At 58.8% G+C, this 21,037-nt stretch overlaps 1 protein-coding gene across 3 annotated transcripts in view; it reads right to left on the bottom strand.

Annotated features, from left to right (window-relative positions):
• The window catches only part of KNDC1 (kinase non-catalytic C-lobe domain containing 1), a 64,786-nt gene that overhangs the window by 13,690 nt on the left and 30,059 nt on the right, over positions 1-21,037 (bottom strand). Inside the window, exons 10-20 of one of the 3 annotated variants that reach the window (XM_040486868.1) lie at positions 16,136-16,294; positions 14,156-14,233; positions 13,483-13,576; positions 12,824-12,986; positions 12,058-12,746; positions 11,578-11,722; positions 10,468-10,565; positions 9,231-9,619; positions 4,964-4,993; positions 271-364; positions 70-167 (exon numbers count right to left, since the gene is read on the bottom strand). In XM_040486868.1, the coding sequence (XP_040342802.1) occupies positions 70-167; positions 271-364; positions 4,964-4,993; positions 9,231-9,619; positions 10,468-10,565; positions 11,578-11,722; positions 12,058-12,746; positions 12,824-12,986; positions 13,483-13,576; positions 14,156-14,233; positions 16,136-16,294 (2,037 nt within the window). Of the gene's footprint in view, positions 1-69; positions 168-270; positions 365-4,963; positions 4,994-7,192; positions 8,403-9,230; positions 9,620-10,467; positions 10,566-11,577; positions 11,723-12,057; positions 12,747-12,823; positions 12,987-13,482; positions 13,577-14,155; positions 14,234-16,135; positions 16,295-21,037 lie in introns of those variants that run through there. The other 2 variants (XM_040486869.1, XM_040486870.1) reach the window with 2 other exon arrangements.

The raw sequence follows: 21,037 nt of genomic DNA, 5'->3' as shown, positions 1-21,037 counted from the left end.
GGGGGCAGATATGGGAGGGACAGGGATGGGAGGCAGGGGTGGGAGGGGCAGAGACGCAGGGGGACTTGCCTGCAGATACTTCTTGACCAGTCCAAGGAACTGCACCTTGCACTTCATTTCTTCCAGCTGCCCTTTCAGTTTGGACAACATGGTCTTCACCTCGGAACCTGGGGGCAGGCAGAGGTGGCACAAAGTGGTCCCCTGAGCTCCCGGGGTCGGGGGGGCCCTTTGTCCAACTCTGTGCTCTGGCATGTGGACACGCAACACTACCTTTGTTTCGCTTCTCTTTCTGTAAGAGCTTCTGGTAGAACTTCAGAGTCTTCCGGTAGTTTCTTTTCTCTATCATGAGCTGCTGCTCCAGCTCCTAGTGAGGAAAGAGCCCGTGAGCCCAGGCGACCGCCCTCCTCCCTCTGCAGGAGGTGCTGGCGGCCCAGGCTCTGCTCACAACAGGCTTTCCGTCTGTTGTCTCGAAAGCAACTGCTCAGCAAGGCCTACACAAGATGCACACACGGAACACACGTTAGCATGCAGGGACACACATGTGAATCATGTGGAAGTTCTTGGGAGGAAAGCTGTCAAAACAGCCACAGAAGGACTATCTGTGCCCGCGAGCTGGGATGTGAGGCCTTGTGCAAGGCCTAGTGCAAGGCCACTAGGAAATGTGAAGGGAAACCGCGCTGAAACAGCGGGGGGAGGCCAGCAAGGGAGCTCTCGGCCCACGGCCCGGTGAAGTAAAGACCCAGCAAGGACCTTGCAGGTGGATACACTTCACCACCCCGCAGGAGGAAGGAAGGTTTCCTCCTGTCCTGGCAACGGCCCAGCCAGTGAGAGGTAGTCATGGCCTAGCCAATGAGAGACAGCCAGAGCCCAACTAAGGCGGGACTGCCATAACCCAGCCAATGAGAGACAGGGATTCCACTGAGCCACTTAAAGAAAATTACAGACCGCCAGGTCCCCAGCAGCCCCCAGGATGCCCGCAGAGGAGGGGGTTGGCGGACAGGGTCCACAGCTTGGGCCTTGCCCTATCCCTTTGCAACCCAGGCCCTGCCTCCTGGCCTTGGCTCCACCCCTGACACCTGCCCTGGCCCACGGAGGGTCTGTCCTTCTGGAGCGTTCTCCAGATACTACTTCCGGCCGGTTGGGAGGGCGCCTGGCGCATGCCTACCGCCTTCCTGGTCCTGGGAGGGGCCGGAGGGGGGGCACTTGCGGCCCGGGGAGGTCCCTGCAGGACCCCCATGCGACCCCGCACCTCGGCCCCGCTGTCCGGGGGACCCCAGCATGGAGTCCCTGCCACAGACTCGGGGCGACTGGCCCCAGTTCCTGCCGCGGGCCCTCGGCCACCCCTGCGTGGGGACAGTGGCCTGGAAGTGTGGACGCTGCCGCCTGCGGACCGTCCGGAGGGCCGCGGTGCCAGCGGAAGTTCCGCTGGGTCACGTGTCACTGCCCACCAGGGAGCCCAGCGACAGAGGCCCCAGCTCCCTCCAGGAGAATTTGCATCTTCTGGGAGAGGAGGCGCATCCTCCTGGGAGAGTCCACAAGGGTGCTCGCTCGGAGGGGCAGTATCCCGGGCTCTGTCCTCCAGGGCAGACAGTCTGGGTTCTTCTCTTACCCAGAGGGGGCAGGAAAGGCCCCAGGGCAGGCCCGCTCAGGGCAGGGAATGTTGGAAAGGACCAGAATCCAAATGTGGCCCCTCCCTTCAAGGAGGGAGCTGACAGATACAGCCTGGCCCACTGCCCCCACCTGGCCAAGCCCAGGGCTGAGGAGGGATGTGACAGTGGAGCAGTGAGGGGTCCGGAAGCCAGGCAGGTCCCTGGGAGCTGGCCTTGAGCGTGGGTCTCCAGCTGGGGCTGTGGGTTTACTTTTCCTGTGGGTGGGTACAGTGAGGGACCAGACTAGGGCCGGGGACCAGCGAAAGGTAGGCAGGCGTTGGCTCAGGGAGGTCTCAGACTCCCTGGGAAGTAACTTCCTGTTAACAGGGTTCAAGGTGGCCCCAGGGCCCTGAAGCGGCCACACTGACAAGAACCTTAATCTGAAAGTCAAATACACTGTGGTTTTCACTTGGGGACATCTAATCACCTCAAACCCAAACAAGCTTTCCCCTGATCTTATCTAACTACAACTACGAACTTTGCTTTATTGGTAGCATCTATTTCTGTATGATTTTGTAAAATAAAAAATGCAGGTGATACTTTAATTTAAATATTTGAATCCCTTCTCTCTGGTGGTTTTACTGAAAGGAGGTTCACGTGGCTGTCTTCTTCACGCTGCTACGATAACAACGGGGTGGCAACAGCCACAGCAGAGGGTAGGAGCCTCTAGGCCCAGGGCAGCTGGGGGGCAGGGGCCGTGCCTGGTGTTGGGGAGTGTGGTGCAAACACAACCACATGGCCCTGCCACATCTCCGTTGGTAAATCAGATCCCCCATGGCCTCTGAGTGCAAGCTGCCGAGGGCAGGGGAGGAGTCACGCATGGGGAGGAGGTCGATTTAGACCTCAGGGAGAGGGAGACCCTCGAGGGCAGGGGAGGAAGCCTGCCGAGGGCAGCTTGAGCTGCCCCAAAGCTGCCGTTGCACCGTTTGGCTGGGCCTGTGTTTGAGCAGAGCGTGGGATTTGACACCACGTGGCCCCGGGTCCAAATCTTCCTCCCCTGCTTGACAGCTGGAGGCCCTGGTCACCAGCTGCCAGGGTGCGGAGGAGAACGGGCCCCCAGGGTACATGGGGGCAGGACTGAAGTGCGCCTCCAACGTGGGAGCCACTGGCCGTGTGTAGCAGCTCTTCTATTTCAGTGGTATGAAAATGTCAATTCCTCGGTCACGTGGGCCACACCTCAAGCGCTCAGTTAGCCACACATGGCTGGTGGCTGCCCTGATGGATGGTGCAGATCTGGAACATTTCATCGTTGACGGCAGTCCCGTCAGATGGCACAAATCTCCACACAGCGGCAAATGCAGGTGGCCCCGCAGAACTGTGTTCGCGGAGGACTCCTCCTCTGCCTTCTGGGTGTAGGGACCTGAGTGTCTCTGCCCTCCATGAATGCTTCTCTGTGACCTTGGCTTTCTGATGATGCGGTGGCCCCTGCCGGAGAGGGGAAGGATGGCCTTGGCCCTGTGTTCCAGGGCTCCCCTCCTTTTGCGTGGCTCAGAACAGCCATGGGGAGAGCACCCTCTGAGGCCGCCCTGCATGAGGCCCTGTCCAGCCCTGTCGCCCCCTTGCACGCTTGTCCAGATGCTGATAAGACCCCTTCTCCTGGAGTGGGTTTGTGGGCACTGGGGCCGATGGGTCACACACCTGCCAGAACGCGGTTCACGCGGTCTCGTCCCAGGTGAGCGTCTCGGCAACCTCAGGTTTTTTTGTTTTTTTTTTTAAATTTTTTTTTCAACGTTTTTTATTTATTTTTGGGACAGAGAGAGACAGAGCATGAACGGGGGGAGGGGCAGAGAGAGAGGGAGACACAGAATCGGAAACAGGCTCCAGGCTCCGAGCCATCAGCCCAGAGCCTGACGCGGGGCTCGAACTCGCGGACCTCGAGATCGTGACCTGGCTGAAGTCGGACGCTCAACCGACTGCGCCACCCAGGCGCCCCAGCCTCAGGTTTTAAGGTTGGGTGTGAAGTTTGTCAGTAACACCTCTCACGCTACTGAACTACAGACTGGTTCTTTGGAAAGGACCATTTTGACTGATGTTAAACTAAATCTATGTGAATTAAAATTCACGCAGAACGGGATGATGGAGAAGAAACATGGGAGCCGGGCAGCACGGCCATGGCCACACTTGGCAGAAGCAGAGGCGTCCTGGACCACGGGCTGAGCCGGACTGGCTGCGTCTAACTAGAACACCCAGGATCATTCGAGGTTAGGCGTTTCCCCTGGCCGAACCCAAGTGAGGGTTCTTTTCATCACACACCATGGCCCTTGATTTACACAGGCCTGAAAGCTGGCCAGTGCTGGGAAGGAGACAGAACCACAGTCGGAAGGAAGATGGAAAAGCCAGAACTTGTAGGCAGAGAGAGAAAAGAGGGATTGGGAGAGCGGGCCTGCGCCGGCCGACTCCATCTTGTTCTGTGTCCTCCACCGTGAGTGACTATGTCCCCGACGTGGCCCCTTTCCGGGAAAATCGCAGAAACCTCAGACCGCGCCTCCTCCCCTGGAGTAACCTCCCGCTCACCCATTCAAACTCCCCGATCAAAACACGCCCGCCACCTGCGTAACAGGACTCCGACCCTTCCCCGGCCAATCGGCCGAGGCCATGACCCTTCCCCAGCCAATCGGCCGAGGCCATGACCCTTCCCCAGCCAATCGGCCGAGGCCACAGCCATTACCTCACCAACTGCCCCTAGACCCCTATAAAACCTTTGTGCTTTTGAAACTCGCTCTCTCTCCCCACCGGCATCTCACCCCTGCGTCGGGGCAGGTAGGGGATTGAGCTCGAGCTAGCTCGAATAAAGGCTCTTTGCTTTTGCATCGGACTCGGCTCCCTGGTGGTCTTTGGGGATCACGAACTCTGGGCATAACAGGATGAACCGAGATCAGCACCATTCACCTCAGCACTGAAAGCAAAGCCCGTTTTAACAGCAGGCGAAGGGCAACAGAGGACCTCCGCGCTGCGTGTGCCGCCTCGGAGATGCTGCGGCCACGCGGAAGGCCGGCTCCCGGCCCCCACTCGCGGCACGTGCTGGGGCGCCGGTCGGCACGCACTGGGTGTGCAGGTGCTGCTGTGCGGTCAGGGACGGATGGAGGGAACATGATGCCCTCTGGTTGACCCCCCCCACCCCAACGCCTGACCTGTTGCACACTCGCTCTGTTTGGGCAGCAAATGTGGAAGTGTGTCTAATGGTTGTTTTATACCCTTCGAGTTTGTCTGGGGCTCCTGTTTTGAAACGGACACGGTGGTTCTCAGAGAGAAATGTGAAACCGGCGGCCTGATCCAGCCCTCCCACGATGCAGACAAGGGCACAGGAAACTCACCTGGCGGCATTCGGGTTCCAGCAGAGACGCCTTCCCGGGAGAGCAGGAACAGAAGGGAAAACACGTCACTCCACAGCTTCCCTCAAACTGCCTGCTTCCTGCAGACCCTCCCCCGCGGGAGCCGCCCGCTGAGGACCACGGGACCGGGCCCCACTCTCAGTGGTGGCAGGCCCGGGGAGCCTCGTCCCCACCACAGGGTCATGGTCCGGATAAGAACGGACGCGGGCGCCAGCAGCCTCCTGGGCTGAGCACGTCTCTGAGCCCACTTTCAAGAACAGTCTGGGCACGGTGCATGGGTCACCCACGCTTGCCAGGGGGTGCATCTCCCTGCAAGGGGCCACCACCCCGAAGACAACACAGAATTGAGGACAGGGCCCCGTCACCCTGGGCCAGGCACTCGCACAGGTGAGAGCCACCCTCTGTGGCCCTGAGTTCAAGGGGCTGGAAACAGGGCAGCCGGTCCATAGCCGCCCAGCAGGCGTGACCTGTGATGCCAGAGGACATGACTTGTGACTGCAGAAGGTGACCTCCGACACAGGTGGCACAGCTGGACTTCTCATCCCCCCGTCCCCACAGCTGTCGGGGGAGTCGGTGTGGGCACTGCGAGCCGCCCTGGCTGCCACCCTTGTCCCCCGGGTCAGTGGGGCTCCTGGGTCGCGGTCCCGCTGTGGCCAGGGTGGTGGGACGGTGGTGGGTTGGGCTTGAGGGGCGGGCGAAGGGGGCTCCCCAGGGATGCTGCCCGTGTCTTCTCTGTCACTCAGAGCTTCCACCTATGGTGACATCTGCAGGTGTCAGTTCAGGTCCCCGGGACCAATGGTCGTCGCTCCCCTTTTTTCTCAACTAATTTTAAAATTTTTATTTAGAAATTTTTTTGTGACAAAATAAACATAACATAAAAGTTACCATTTTAACAAAATTTCATCGAGCTGTTCCGTGGCATCCAGTGTGCTCACCCCCCCATCCCCAGGACTGTCCCATCCTGGAACGTCTGTCCCCCATCAGACATCAGGTCCCCGTCCCCTCCCCCGTCCCTGGCGCCCACTGTCCTCTCTCTGTGGCTGTGAACGTGATGGCTCCGGGGACCTTGCGAGGGTGGAGTCACACCGGGCCTGTCCTTTTGTCTCTGGCTTCTGTCACTGGGCATCATGCCCTTGGGGCTCCTCCGCACGTGACAGGTGTCTCCCTCCCGCGAGGCTGGGGGATGTCCCACTGTGCGCATATCGTACATCTTCTTTATCCGCTCATCCGCTGATGGACACTTGGGCGGCTCGCACCTGCTGGCTCCTGGGAACACCGAGCGCACGCGTCCCCTCGAGACCCTGCCTTCGGCTGTTCCGGGTGCACAGACGTGGGGCTGCTGACCCACTGATAATTCTGTGCTTAGGTTTTGGAGGGATCGCCAGCGTTTTCCGCGGCGGCAGCGTCATTTTACGTTCCCGCCAGCCGTGCGCAAGGGTTCCAGCTTCTCATCTTCCCAACACGTGTTCTTTTCTTTCTTTTCCAAATTCTGGTACCGGCCACCCTACTGTGTGCGAGGTGGTGCCTTGCTGTGGTTTTGATTCGCTTTTCCCTCACGACTCACGACGCTGGGCAACCTTCTCGTGAGCTTGGCTATTTGTGTGTTTTCTTCGGAGCGATGTCTGTGCAAGTCCGTCGTCCGTCGTTCGGTGCTTGCGGAGTCCTCTGTGTTCCCCACGTACTCTGGAGCCCGAGCCTTTCTCAGGCGTGGGATTCGTAACTGTTTTCCCCGGTCTGTTGGTGGCGTCCTCTGATGCGCAGGTTTTCATCTTGATCACGTCCAGTGAATCTATTTTTACTTCTGTTGCCTGCGATCTTGGTGTCGTGTCCAAGAAATCATTTCCAAATCCAGTGTCACCAAGCTCCTCCCCTGTGTTCCTCCATGGGTTTTAGCTCTTGTGCTTCGGTCTCTGATGTTCTAGCTAATTTTTGAAAGTGCCGTATGGTCCAGGCCCGACCGCTCCTTTGTGCAGCTGGACACCTGTCTTCCCAGCGCCATTCGCTGTGCGGACTGCCCTCTGCCCTCTGCCCGCTGGCCGGGCCTGGCGGCCTGTCAGCACTCGCGTCGGCGGGGACTTGTTTCGGGCTCCCCATCCTGCGCCATGGGCCTGTGCGACTGTTCTGTGCCGAGACCACACGGTGGGGACAGTGGCAGCTTTGTGACAAGTTCTGAAACCAGAGGTGCGAATCCTCCACTTTTGTTCTTCTTTGTCGCGATCGTTTTGGCTGTTTGAGCTTCCTTGAGATTCCACGTGAACTTAGGGGTGGGTTTTCAATTTCTTCCAGAAGCACCGTCGGGTCATTGCTCTCCTTTCGGGTCAGCCACCTGTCTCAGTGCGGACGTGTGGGTACGCGCCACTTCGAGTCAGAAAACAGACCCGCGTGGTTCCTTTAGTTTCTCAGACTGCTGCCGCTCCGGGTACCGGAGCTCTGTAGCTGGTTCCTCTGACTTTGGACGTCTCCCGTCTTGTTTCGTCATCTCCTTACTTTCTGGCACGAGACGCCCCAGCTCATCGTCACACGTCCCGGGGTCGGTGACTTCCCCCCGGAGCCCTGGTCCCTCTGACTGGAGGACAGTGTGCTCACTGCTGCTTCTGGGCCCTAGCAGCAACACAGCTGGGAAGTGTGCACGCGTGAGTGTTCCGTGAAGCGTGTTTGTTCCTCACTGCCTCCCAGCGCTCACGGTCTGTGGGTTCTTCTCATGGGGACGAGCATTGGGACGCTCAGGATCCTGCGTCAGGGGAAGCTGTTCCACTCTTGGTGATGAGGCCTATGCTCGTCTTGGGGTGTCACGAGCCGTGACCCCGTCGCTGGTGCCCGCTCTGTTCTCTCACCACCTGTGCAAGCCCCGTACCCTCCGTTTCCCATGACCGGGAGTCTGATGTGGCCCACAGTCGTGCCGGCACCTTCTGCCCCTTGTAGTCTGTTCACTTTCTATTTCTGGGAAAGGCCCCCGCGGGTGCAGAACCAGGGCTGCCGGGGCGAGAACATCCAGCAGCTCCGAGGGCAAATACACGTTACAGGAAAGGAAGTGCGAGCCAGGCCTACAGGCCCCCCAGTGGAAGGAAGGGGACCGTCGGGCCTGGGAGCTGTCCTCTCTGCCCGCGGCACTGGACTCCAACACAGTGGCGTGAAGCTTCCGCGTGGTCCCAGAGGAGGGCGCCCTACATGGGGGCCACCCTGCGCACCGGGTCCCCACGGGAGGCCCCCAGCGCGCGAGGCCAGGCCTCCGAGTCTGTTGCCTGAGGCGGCACATGCAGGGCCGGCGGCACGACGCCGGGAGGAACGGCACGGCTCCACAGGGCACGGCCGCTGTCCACACGTGCGCCAGGACCAGGCAGGGCCCGTCCTCTGTCTAGCGCAGGGCTGAGCAGTGCAGCCAAGTTGAGGCAGTGGCCGGAGGCCAACAAGGCGAAAACACCTGGGAAAGGTTCAGATGGTGCTGTGAGGGCTGGGGCGACGCAACGTTTCTGGGGCTTGTGCTTGGAGGCCAGAGGAGGTGAGTCAAGCAGGGGCGGGTAGAGGCGCCAGGGCAGGATGCTTGAGCGCTGACGGTTCCTTCCCGTCTGCTCTGCTGGTGGGGGGGGGGGGTCGCACCTTGTGCGCCTCCGTGGGAGCCCCTGGTCCCAGGGGGAGGCTACAGCCCAGGTCAGAGCGGCTGGTTATGGGGAACCTCGGGTCCTGATCTCTGGGGCGCTGCCCTCACCTAAGGACTTGCCTGGCCTGGCCACTCTCCGGTTTGTGCCCTCCTGTCACCCTGCTGACTCGGGAGGAGCCTGGGCTGCCCTGACCAGGATAGCGCGGGGGGAGGGGTGGGCTGCTCACAAGAGAAGCTCAGGCCGGGCCAGATGGAGCCCGGGGCCGGCCTGAATGGACTGCCATGGGCAAGGCGTCTACGGCACTTTTCTCATCGCGGTGGGTGCGCTGCCCAAGGGGCAGGAGGCTGCCTGGGGGGAGGGAGCTGCACCTGCCTGGCCCGCCAGAGACACGGCCCGAACCCAACTGTGGTCGCCCTCACGAGGTCCTCTCCCGCCACGCGTGGACCACTTGCCCAGCTCACAAAGAGACAGAAGCCATTTCCTACCCCAGATGTGGAGGGGGTGCCCAGACCAGAGGGGGGCGCTGGTGGCGGGCGGGGGCCATGGAATGGGGCACGGGGAGGGGCTCTGTGCACACCATGCCCCACTACCTGCCGCCACGTGGGACTTGCACCCCCTCCCCCAGCACCGGGCAGTGGCCCAGGACTCACCGGGCTCTGGGCGTCGGCATCCATGGCCCCACCGGCTTTCTGCCTTGCCAACTCCTGCACGTAGCTGTAGACGTCGGCGCCGAAGCAGTCGGCCTCGTAGAAGGCACTGCACCAGCCGGGGCTGCAGCTCTGGAGGTCCGCCGGGCCGGGGTTCACGGCCAGGCCGCCGTCCTTGGGCCGGGGCAGCCGGGCCACTGCCTCGGGGCCCCCACCCTGCTGCCCGTGCTCTCCGGCTTCCGGCTGCTGTTCCCGCTCGGCTTTGACAGACTTCTGAGGCCGGAATCCCACCTCAAAGTTACCCCGTGAGAGCTCGTCTGCGTCCACGTCGGACAGTGGTGGGGGCGGGCAGGGGGCTCGGCTGATGCGAGCGGTGGCCGGTTTCTCCTTCCCTGCACAGGAGAGGACGGCCACCCTCGAAAATGCAGCTCGAGTGGCAGGGTCCATCACCAACTCTTTACAGAGAAGCTGATTGTGCTCAGACGAGCCCCTCGAGATGGCAGGGTGCCCCCCTGAAGAGGGTTCTGAGGGTTCAGGGCAGGGGTCCTGCCTCCCAGGAGGATCCCTCAGATCCCCTCCCAGCACGGGCTGTCCCGGGGTGGGGGAGGAGACCCCTGGGTCGTGAGCTGCTTGTGTGTAGATGAGGAGGAACCAGACTGGACGGAGGGCCAGCAGGGCGCTGGGGGCCCGGTGGGCGCCCTCACTTTGCTCTCAAACTTCCTGGAGTGCGCACGTGGAGAAGGGTGGGGTGAGGTGCCTGTGCTCGCCACCCGCTCTGATGGCCATGACACATGTGATCGCAGTCACGCAGCCTGACTCCTACAGCCATGCCCCACTCCCACGGTATCCGTGAAATTACACAGATTTCCGGCATCCTGCAGCCTGTGCTAACAATCCAGGAAAATAACCCTCAGACTCTTTAACTGGCACGTGTTTCCAGGAAAGAAGCAAAGATGTGTCCCATCACCAGGCTGCTGGCCAGCGATTCCAGGAAGCAGAATGTGACCCCCGGCCCCCAGTGCACTGGGCTCCTGTGTGCCACCCACCTGCGGGCGTGGGAGAGCCCCCCTTCCTGGCACAAGGTCCCCAGCTGGCAAGCCCTGCTCTGGGTGCCTTTGAGAGGACACTGGGGTACCCGGGGGCAAAGGGAAGCCTCTCCTGGAATTACCCAGCCACGCCAAGAGAGTCAACGTGGACCCCACCATGGAGAGTTCTTGCCCCGATGGAGCCCATGTCTTACCCGCCCCGTGCAACGATGGCCTTTTGCTGGACAATGAGCAGCCACTTGGAGCGCTAGTCCCGTCACCCTGGGGCTGTGACACGGCCTCCTCTGAAGCGCTGCCATCAGAGGGAAGGATGCTTCAGGCGCCCCTGTGGCCCGGCCTGTCGGCCCCCCACGACGCCACAGCTTCCCTGAACCGCTTTCCAGCAGGAGTCTCTGGGCGGATGTGCAGAAGCCCCCAGAGCTCACCCCACGTAAACACACCTGGGCTGCGGTGGGGGCCCACCGGTGACCTGGCCCTCCCCCTTCACCCCCCCCCCCCCGCCCAACACACACCACTTAGCAGAGGCCCCACCCAGCTTCCCGAGGACACCCTGACTGCGGGCCACAGGCTGTCACAGAGCACCCTCCTTCCAGAACAATTAAGGGGCCCAAATAATTGGCACAGGGCTTTCTGGAGGTCAGTGCTGTGAGAATGCGGGGCGTTGGCTGCCTGCGGGCCTGTGAGTGTTGGGACCCGGGGGGGGGCAGGCACCGATTTGGGGTGTTCAGCGGTGTTGACCTGTCTGCACGGGGCGGGCAGTGAACACCACAGGGCGGTCCCGCGGCTCCCACTGCCTGGTGCAGTCACAGGGACGGGGGCGGGGAGGGCTGTGGGTGTGCCTGGGGCTCAGGGACTGGGTGTCGGGGCATCGGGCCTCTCCAGGCACCCCCCACATCGCTGTGGACAGTCCTCCAGGAGGGGGTGGGCCAGCCCCGGCAGAAGAGCAGCAGGGCAGTCTCTGAAGGGGCGGGGGGCGGGGGGACAGCACAGGGAGGGTCTCCATCCACCTGCTGTCATCCAGCTCTGACCTGTTCCCTGGGGGGCGTCTTCCCCTCCGGGCCCTGGGTCACTCCGCCTCCTCGGGCCGGTACCTGAGCAGGGGCTGTGCCTCCCACACTCTCTCTCCCTGCCCATAGGAGCCCGGCGCCCGCAGGGTGGGCTGCAGGCCCGGCAAGGGGGACCCGGGTGGACAGCCAAGTCTGGCGAGGGCGGGGAGCTGGAGCCCAGGGGGGTGGGAGGGGACGCAGGGAAGGCAGCCCAGGGCTTAGAGGAGGCGGAACAGGGCCCCAGGGTGGGGGACTCACTTCTCCGGGGGCGATGCCCTCCCGTTCACCACGTGGAAGAGATTGTGCAGCAACTGTTCCCCCCAGTACAGGTCACAGAACTTCTCCGAAATGGCCCCACAGAACGTGGCGTAGGTGAGGTCTTTCAGGGCGTAAATGTATTCCCCTGGGTTTGCAAAATGACAGCGGCCAGTTACCACGTGGGAGAGCACCTTCTGTGCTCCCTGCTCTCCAGGGCGGAAGGAGCTGGCAGGGGGCCGCGCGGGGGCGCCAGGGCTCTAAGTCCCTCTTCCTGCCTAAGACTCTGCTGCCGGCCGAATCCTGGGGGGCTCAGCTCTGCCCCCTGAGCTCTTGGTGCAGATGGATGAGTGGGGGGCCCCCTCTTTGTGACGACCCCAGTTCCCCCTTCACACGGGCCCCCTACAGTGTACTGCGTCCCCCCATGGCCTCTCCCTGGTCCTGGGGCTGCTCCGGGGAGCCCTGTGGTCCCCCCCGTGATACCCATGATCAGAGCCTCCAGCCCGTTGTCCAAGTAGCCGTCAAAGGCAAACTCCTCCTGGATGAGGCGCATGGCCTCCTGCAGCGACGGACAGGCCGTCCTCTTCGGGAGGGGTGAGGCGTCCACACTGGGCGGACAGAGCTTGCGGTCTGCTGGCAGGGGCCGCTCGCGGTGACTGTCTGGGGCCTGGTCATCCTGCTCTGGGACCGAGGTGCCCTTAGGGCTGTCTGGACTCGCCTTGGCCAGGGAGGGGTCCCTCGGGGCTGACGGGGGACCCCCCGGCTCCTGGCCTGGGCCCTCAGTGGCCTTGCTCCTGGGCGGCTTGGCTGGGTGACCCAGGTCATGGCGGGCTGCACTGGACCCTGGGGGCCGAGGCCTGAGGCCCTCGGAAGAGGCTCCAGGCAGGGCTACTGGGTCTGGCCCTTGCTCCGTGGGGGGCACCTGTGCCTTCAGGGGTGGGACAGCCGTAGAAGATGCGGGCATCGCTGGTGAAGCCTCCTCCGGCGGGCTGGCCGGGGCAGGGGGAGGGGTGCAGGGGTTCCCCTGGCCCGTGTCTCTCGGCATGGACTCTCTGAGAGGCTCTGGGGCTGCTCCCTGTGGTCCGGCACCCGGTACCAGCTGGTCAGGAATCTGCTGGCTGGGGGCTGCTCCATGGGTCTCGGGAGCCTGCTTCGCAGCGCCCTCCCGGTCCCTGAGAGCACAGAGAGAAGGAGAGAGCACTGAGGAAGGGCTCGGGGACCCCGCCAGCTCCGGGGTGGGGTTGCTCACCTGGCGTCACCTGCATCTGGTGCCAGTACAATGGGCTTGAAGTGTGTGGCTGCCGAGGTGAAGGCGGCCGGCAGGGAGGCGGCCGCTTCGCAGCAGGAGGGTTGAGTGGGCACGGGCCCCTGCACTGCCACCAGCCTGCTGTCCCCTCCGACCTGAACAAAGCCTGGGGACAGACTCCGCGTGAGTGCGGGCCCCGAGATGCCCTGGAGCAGCTCCCACCTCTGCCATAAGGTGCGCTGGCTCCTCCCCACCCCCGCGGGTGCTGCACCCCTCCCCGCCGCGGGGCTCCAAGGGGACTTTGACAGGCCTGAGGTGGCCGGGGTCAAGGGTGGCGGAGCTGGGAACCACGGAGAAGGCCACGGACGGGAGGAGGGGGTCTTCTTTCTGCTGCAGGATGGGGGTTACCACCCAGACATGACAGGCAGGCTGGGGGGAAGACGGGGCAGGACGGGAGCTGGGCAGCGGCACGTGGATGTGGACACAGGAGCGTGACAGGGCCGTCAGACCAGAGGTGGACAGCCAGGCCGCCAGGAGGTCCTGGACACCCTGCTCTGGGGCCCCGTGGTGGCTGCCTGTGGGTGTCCGCTCAGGGCTGGGGGGTCAGCAGTGGGGGTAGCCGTGGCGTCGGGGGCAGGAAGGGCCAGGCCCTGGCGGCTCACCTGAGCTGGGCCCGGGAGGCGGCATCGCACTGGGGTTCAGCTCCACCACCGAGAGAGCGTTCTGGAGGCCGATGGTCTCCTCCTCCTGGTCAACCTGAGGCAGAAGAACAGGATGGCCCCAGTCAAGGTGAGTCCAGGGGCCCGGCGGTCCCGAGTGGATGCCGTGGAGCGCTCCCCGACTTTTCAGCGGAGCTCTGAGCTGGCACTGGCTCACACACTGGACTTGCTTCTCTCTCTATTTATTTTTCAGATTTTATTTTTCAGTTATGTCTACACCCAGTGTGGGGCTCAAACGCACAACCCTGAAATCAAGAGTCCCCTCCTCCCCCGACTGAGCCAGCCGGGTGCGCCCTGGTTTGCTTCTCTTTCCAATGGGAGCCTTGGGGGCGCTTGCTTCCTAATTCAACAAAGTGTGGGTAGGGTTCTAGGGCACCGTCGCTGCGGGGGAGTGTGTGTGCCTGTCTGCCATCCACGGGGCCCGCCGGGTCCGCAGGCCCAGGAGGCTGACAGCCACCTGTGCCTGAGGGTCACTGTGGGGTATGCCCCCCCTTCCTAAACTCGCCCTCCACCTGCACAGTAAACAGCAAGAACAAGCATCCTCGTCTCCCCAGGGCCCGGGCCCCAGCACAGAACCGAGGGGGCTTCACATACACTCTGCAGGGCACCGTCTTACCTTGCAGGTGGACGCCCTCAGGTGGGCTAAAATCTTCCTGCTGTCCATGCCTCGCTGAAGGAGGTAAGTGCTGCATATCTGAAAGAAGGAGCCCCGTGTCCGGCATCTGGGAGGCCGCAGGCCGGGCCCACGTCACTCCAAACGTAGAGGGGAGCACGCCTTGGGCAGGAGCCCTTGAGAGAGTGCACAGCGGCAGGGAGGAGGGCCTGGGGGCTTCGTGTACAGGAAGCAGACCCCAGCCTCGGGCAGCCGGGGATGAAATTCTGCAGCCCCACGTAGAAGGAATAAAGGCTGAACAGAAATGCCCCCCCCCCCACCCCTTGCTGAGGGGCTGCCTCAGTGCCGGAGAGGAGGGCACAATGACACATGACCTTTCCAGCCTGTCCCTCTAAAGACTTCAAGAACAGGTGATGCTACAGAACCACAGAGGAGTTAGGGGCAGACCAGTCAGCTCCCACATGCACAGACAGCAAACCCCAAAACTGCAACCTAAAAAAACAGGCAAGAGAAAACTTCTGTAGACATTTCCAATTAACTGCAATTTGACCCAGGCAGGCCCGAGTCCTCGGTGACCTTGACAACAAGGCAGTGGCTGCTTGCAGGACAAATGTGGATGGGGCCCAGGCAGGTTTGAAGCCAGCTGTCTGTCCCCGCGTCTGTGCGTGTGCCTCGCCTGTGCGTGCACAACAAGAAACGCTCTGGGATGGGGGGTGGACCCTGAAAATGCAGCTGACCCCTGGGAACCGACTCTACAAGCTCAAACATTCTGATATTTGGGGAAAGAGTGTCACTGATGAGAGCGTCCACTTTTCATCTGGGGTCATGGACGGTATTGACAGTGAAGATGAAGAAAGATAAAGATTCTTTTTTAAGCTACCGTGTAAGCACCTTCCCTCCCCCCGAACACCTATATCATTTCCTAATTGCTGGCGGGAACCCCAACCAAGCCCTGCACAGAGGCTGGCCAGCCAGAGCGCGGCTTGGGGCGGCCGAAGTCAGGGACAGCCCCGACCCCTTCGGGCTCCTGCCCGGAAAACCTCAGTTCGTTCGAGCCAACGCCAGGCAGAGGCTATGCCCTCCTGCCTTAGAGCAATTACTATCAAAGGTCACGGCTGTGAACCCCTCCTCTGCCCCTGTGGGGCGAATGTGACTCTGACGACCCAGGACGGTCTTGTTCAGGGGTTTATGCCTGATCCCCCGAAGCTCGACCGTCAGGAAGGGTGGGTCCTGGCTCCCAGCGTCCATGTGCTGGTGCTGACCCGCCCCGGGGCAGTTTCCTCTTGTGTCCCCACTCTCCCCATAACCTCCAGCCGCCTCTGTGCAGATCTGGAGTAGAGCGCAACTCCTTCCCCTGCGGGCCGTCCCCCGGCTGTCTGTCTGTCTGTGGCTGCTGGGTAGTGTGTCTGGGCATCGTAGCTGATGTCTGAGTATCTCTCTTTGACACAGGGTTCCTCCTCACTTGGTGAAGCAGGGCAGTCAGGGGCAGAGGAGGCCGGCACAGGGCTTCTCCCTCCACAGGGTGGCCTTCCTGTGGCCTCTCCGTCACTGAGACAGTGGCCCAGTTCTCCCTCAGGCGTCCAGCTCTTGCTGGCAGACTCGGGCACTGTTGGGAGGGTCAGGATCCGGCCCCATCAGGCCCCCGCCCAGTCTGGAGAGACCAGAGGGGAGGCCGAGAGACCCTCAGAGGAGCTGTGGGAAGTCGGTTGTTGGGGAGAAGCCTCTGTCCCGTCTGGCAGGGCATGAGGGCAGGGGTTGGGCTGGCCCCAGGACGTTCCCCACCCACCCTGGCCTGGCGAACCCACGGAGACAATGGGGTGGTCCGGGGGTGAGCAGCAGACATCATCTACCGCCTATTCGCAAATGAAACCCATGGCCGTCTGTCCAGGGCCCACTCTTCCTGGAAACAAGAACCTGGGTCCCCTGTCGGCCATCGCTCAGGCCCTGGACTGTGAGCCGGGGTCCCGACCGCAGTGTGCTTACCTTGATGGCCTCTGCCGCACACGGCCGCTCCTGGGCGCTGCGTCTAGCCATGTCCAAGAGGAGGGTCTTGAGCCTGCGAGGCAGGGCCAGCTTGTGGTCTCGGGGAACACTGAACTTGGCTGCCGTCCACAGGACCGCAGCCACACAGTACACGGAGGCCTGGGGGCGGGGGAGGGAAAGGCCAGCGCTGCTCAGCAGCACATCCCCACCCGGGGGTCCCCCAAGGGCACCCGGGGGCGCCAGCAGGACGGTGGCTCTGATCCGCGCCCCGGGTTCGCACCTCCTCGGAGCTTGGAGGTCCGCCAGACCCTGAGTCAGATCCCTGGGGGAGCGGGGACTGGCCTGGGAACCTGAGTGCTTACCAAGTACTCCCGGGTCATCACCCTCAGGTGTGAGCAGCCAAGACCTGAGGCCTCCGTGGGAAGGCCTTCCCACCTTCCGCTGTCCTCGGGCAGCTGGAGGCTGCGGCTCGGGGTTCAGAGGCCAAGAGCCCCCCAAACCAGCAGTGTGCTGCTATTTAGCAGCAGGTTCTCTGAGCAACAGCACCTTCCTCGGGCACCTGGGTGGCTCAGGTGGTTAAGTCCGGACTCTCTCAAAAGTAAATAAACGTTAAAAAAAAATACCCGTGTCTACACACATCAGTTTACTCTAAACGTTCCTGATGCAAATGATGGGAAGCACCCAGTTTAAAAAAGAGGGTAAGGTGTGATACTCTTTTTTGTCAGCTGCAGAGAGCCAAGGAGTGTCACGGGACGTGGGCACTGATTTTCCAGCTCTTGTACCGGAAGTCACACAGGTGGCCCGACAGGCGTGCCAGCTTCGTTTTCATTTAACTCAACCGGCGGGATGAGAGTGACCCGAGGAAGGCCCGGTGCGAGCTTTGCTGCTGTAAGCCGGCCGCTGTCCCGCCACCAGCGGTTCTGGAGGGTCACGGCAGGCGCGGAGCACCTCTGCGTTCAGTTGCATCGTTAACGTTTCCTCTGTGCCCTCGTTAAGTCTATGCAGCTGACCAGATCGCGTGTGCCGATCTCCCCAGTGTGGACGCTCCCACGAGGCCACCTTCAAGCTGCTCGAGTGGTGCCAGTGCGCGGGGGCAGGGGCGGTGCCAGCGGTGCCCTCCAGGAGCGCTCCCACCGCCAGGAGCACAGGCCACTGTGCACGACAGTCACGCACGAATGAAATTATCAGCTGTAGATACTTATGAACGTTTTTAAAAAGCTAAACCTCTAATTTTGAGATAATTATGGATTCACATACAGTTGTAAGAAACAGTCCAGAGAGACTGTGTACCCCGGACCAGTTCTGCATGATAGTAACATCTTGCAAAGCTGCAGGACAACGTCCCAGCCAGGACGAGGCATCCACACGATCAAGGTACAGAGCGCTTCCTGCATGAGGCAGGGCAACAGCCCTCAGCTGCCTGTACTTAATCCCTGGCAACTACTCATCTGTTCTCTGTTTCTTTAATTGTGCCATTTCACATAAATGGAATTACACAATATGTGACCTTTTGGGATTGGCTTTTAATTAAGTGGAGATCCTTCCAGGTTGCTGCCTTATCAATACCCCGTTCCTCTGACTGCTGGGTAGCAATCCATGGTGTGGACGGACCACAGCCAGTTTTACCATTCGCCCCAGACAGACACCCGGGTTGTTTCCAGTTTGGGGCTATTCTGAGTACAGCTGCCGTGGTCGTTCGTGTGCGTGATTCTGTGCGGACGTTTCGTTTCTCCAGGATAAGCACCCGGGAAGGCAGTTTCTGGGCTGCAGGGTGGTCAAAGAATCTGCCGAGCTGTCTCCCGAAGGGCTGTGCCCACCACGATGAGCGAGAGCCCCCGCGCGTGGCCCCACATTCTGGCCGGCATGCGTGTGGTCGGTGTTGGGTTGTCGCCATTCCAGCCGGGGCCCAGGGGCCGCCTCCTCTTTTGCAATCCCAGGTGCCACAGGAGGTCGAACATCTTCCACGTGCTCCTTAACCACACGCTGTCTTCTTCCGTGAGGGTCTGCGCAGACCTTGGGCCCACTTTTTAAGCGGGTTGTTTGCTTTTTTATTGCTGAGTTTTAAGAGCTCTTTGTGTGTGCTTTGCAAATATTTTCTACCGGTCCCTGGCTTGTCTTTTCACTCTTACTAATATCTTTTGTGGAGCAGAAGTTTGAAATTTTACTGAAGTCTAACATCAATTTTCTCTTTCGTGGATCATGATTTTGTGTTGCCAGATTTCTCCGTTATTTTCTAGGGGTTTTCTGGTTTTGCACTTTGCATTTAGGTCTGTGATCCATTTTGAGTTAATGTTTGTGAAAGGTGCAAGGTCTCTGTCTAGATTCTTTTTTTTTTTTTTTTGCACGCGGACTTCCAGTTGTCCCAGCGCCATTTGTTAAAGAGACTGTCCTTTCTCCACTGAATTGCCTTTGCTCCTTTGTTAAAGACCAGTTGACTCTATTTGTGTGTGTCTATTTCTGGGCCCTCTATTCTGTTCCATTTATTTGTCTGTTCTTTTGCCAACACCACCCTGGCTCGACCATTATTGCTCTACGGTAAGTTTTAAAATTGGGTATTGTCAGTTTTCTGACTTTCTTCTTCTCCCTCAACATTTGCTGGCTGTTCTGGGTCTTTTATCTCTCTATACATACTTTAAAATCAGATTGTTGGGGCGCCTGGGTGGCGCAGTCGGTTAAGCGTCCGACTTCAGCCAGGTCACGATCTCGCGGTCCGTGAGTTCGAGCCCCGCGTCAGGCTCTGGGCTGATGGCTCGGAGCCTGGAGCCTGTTTCCGATTCTGTGTCTCCCTCTCTCTCTGCCCCTCCCCCGTTCATGCTCTGTCTCTCTCTGTCCCAAAAATAAAATACACGTTGAAAAAAAAAAAAATCAGATTGTTGATATCCCTGAGTACCTGGCTAGAATTTTGATTGAAATTGCATTTGATTTATACATCAGATTTGGAAGAACTGATATCTTAACAGTATTGCATATTCCTATCCATGAATATGGAATGTCTCTCTATGTAGGCTTTTCTTCCATTAGGGTTTTGCAGTTTTCCGTATAGATGTTATACATATTTTGTTAGATTTATATATAAGTAATTTTTCTTGGTATGAATGTAGATTGCACTGTGTTTGTAATTCCAAAATCCAGTTGGGCACTGGTGGTAAACAGTAAAGCAACCGACTTTTGCATATTAACCTGCTATCCCGAAACCTTGCTATAGTTGCTCATTGGGGTGCCTGGGGGGTCTTAGTCAGTTAAGCGTCCAACACTCCGTTTTGGCTCAGGTCGTGATCTCATGGTTTGTGGGTTCAAGCCCTGCATCTGTCAGTGCAGAGCCTGTTTAAGATTCTCCCCTGCCTCTCGCTCTGTCAATATAAATAAATAAATAAACTTAAAAAATTGTTTATTAGTTCCAGGAGATTTTTGTTGATTCTTTGGGATTTTCTAAATAGGCAATCATGTCACTTGTGAACAAAGACAGTTTTATTTCTTCCTTCTCAATCCGTACACATTTCCTTTTCTTGTCTTACTCCATTAGCTAGGAATCCCAGTATGATGTTGAATAGGAGTGGTGAGAATGACATTCTTGAGTTTTCCCCAATCTTAGGGGGGAAGCATCTAGTTTCCTCACCATTAATTATGTGAGCTGTAGGTTTTAGTAGATGTTCTTTATCAAGTTGAGGAAGTTTCCCTCCATTCCTAGGTTGCTGAGAGCTTGCATCCTGAATGTGTAGTGAACTTCATCAATAGCTTAGCGTCTATTGACACAAACACAAGTTTTCTTCTTTAGCCCATTGATGTGATGTGTTAAATTAACTGATTTTTCCATTGTTGAGTCAGCCTTTCAGGCATGGAATAAATCCCACTTGGTCAGTTTTTAATTTTGATGAAGTTCATTTTGCCCACTTTTCCTTTTGTGAAAAATGTAAGGATACTGCTTCTGGTGTCAAGGATAAAAGCTCTCTGCCTGGCTCTCCATCCCAGAGATTTTCTTGGATTTCTTTCATCAGCATTTTGTAGCGTTCAGCATTCAGTCCTGTGTGTGCTTGGTTAGATTACATGTAAGTATTTCAATTTTTGAGTGATTGTACATTTACATAAATTTTGTATCTTAATTACATTTATATTTATATGTATATTTCAGCTAGGACAATAGAAGAAATGATTTATTGTACACATGTTACATTCTGAGTACAGGATTAGTCCTGAAAATCACAGGTTCAGGGCAGAGGACCAAAAGGACTGTTTTTGTATGAGCAAGGTGGGTCTCTCAAAGGCGGTTGTTGTGATCAGATGACGATGGCTGTTTCTAGGTCCATTTGTTTCTGGAACAAGATCGAGAAAGTGGGTGTGCAGCCCAATAATTGTGCCAGGGTCCCTGGCCTCTGGCTTTCCTTGCTTCCCCTCCCGTAGCTTCCGCGGGTGCACAAGTTAGTGGTTTACTTGAACTTCTGCCTCATCGTTCTTCTTTTATGCTTCAGCCTGTGCATTTACTTCTTCCTCCACTTGGTTCATGGCCTGGAGGTTTCTGAGATGGTGCTAGTGCTGAGAGCACGCACTGTATTTTTAATTTTGGAGTCTGCATGTTCATTGCTAATATATGGAAATACAACTTATCTTTGAATGTTTATCTTATATCAGAACTCACTTATTAATTCTAGGAGTCCTTTGGTAGATTCCGTGAGTTTCCTTGGAATTTTCCACATAGACAGGTCTTCTGCGAATGGTATTATTTCTTCTTCCTGGCCTTTATGCTTCCTACATGTTTTTTTTTTTTTTTTTTTAATTATTGTAGTGGCTACCGCTTCCAGCAGTATGTTGGGTAGGAGCAGTGAGAGTGGACATCCTTGCTTTGTTCCCAGTCGTGGGGAAAGCATTTAGTCTTTCCCCATTGAGTATGATGTTAGCTATAGGGTG

This window comes from Herpailurus yagouaroundi, unplaced genomic scaffold, assembly GCF_014898765.1.
Source record: "Herpailurus yagouaroundi ecotype Mexico unplaced genomic scaffold, PumYag 163, whole genome shotgun sequence".
In the NCBI taxonomy this organism is placed as follows: domain Eukaryota; kingdom Metazoa; phylum Chordata; class Mammalia; order Carnivora; family Felidae; genus Herpailurus; species Herpailurus yagouaroundi.
Note: the sequence above shows the minus strand (reverse complement) of the source record. Positions and strands in the feature narration are given on the sequence as shown.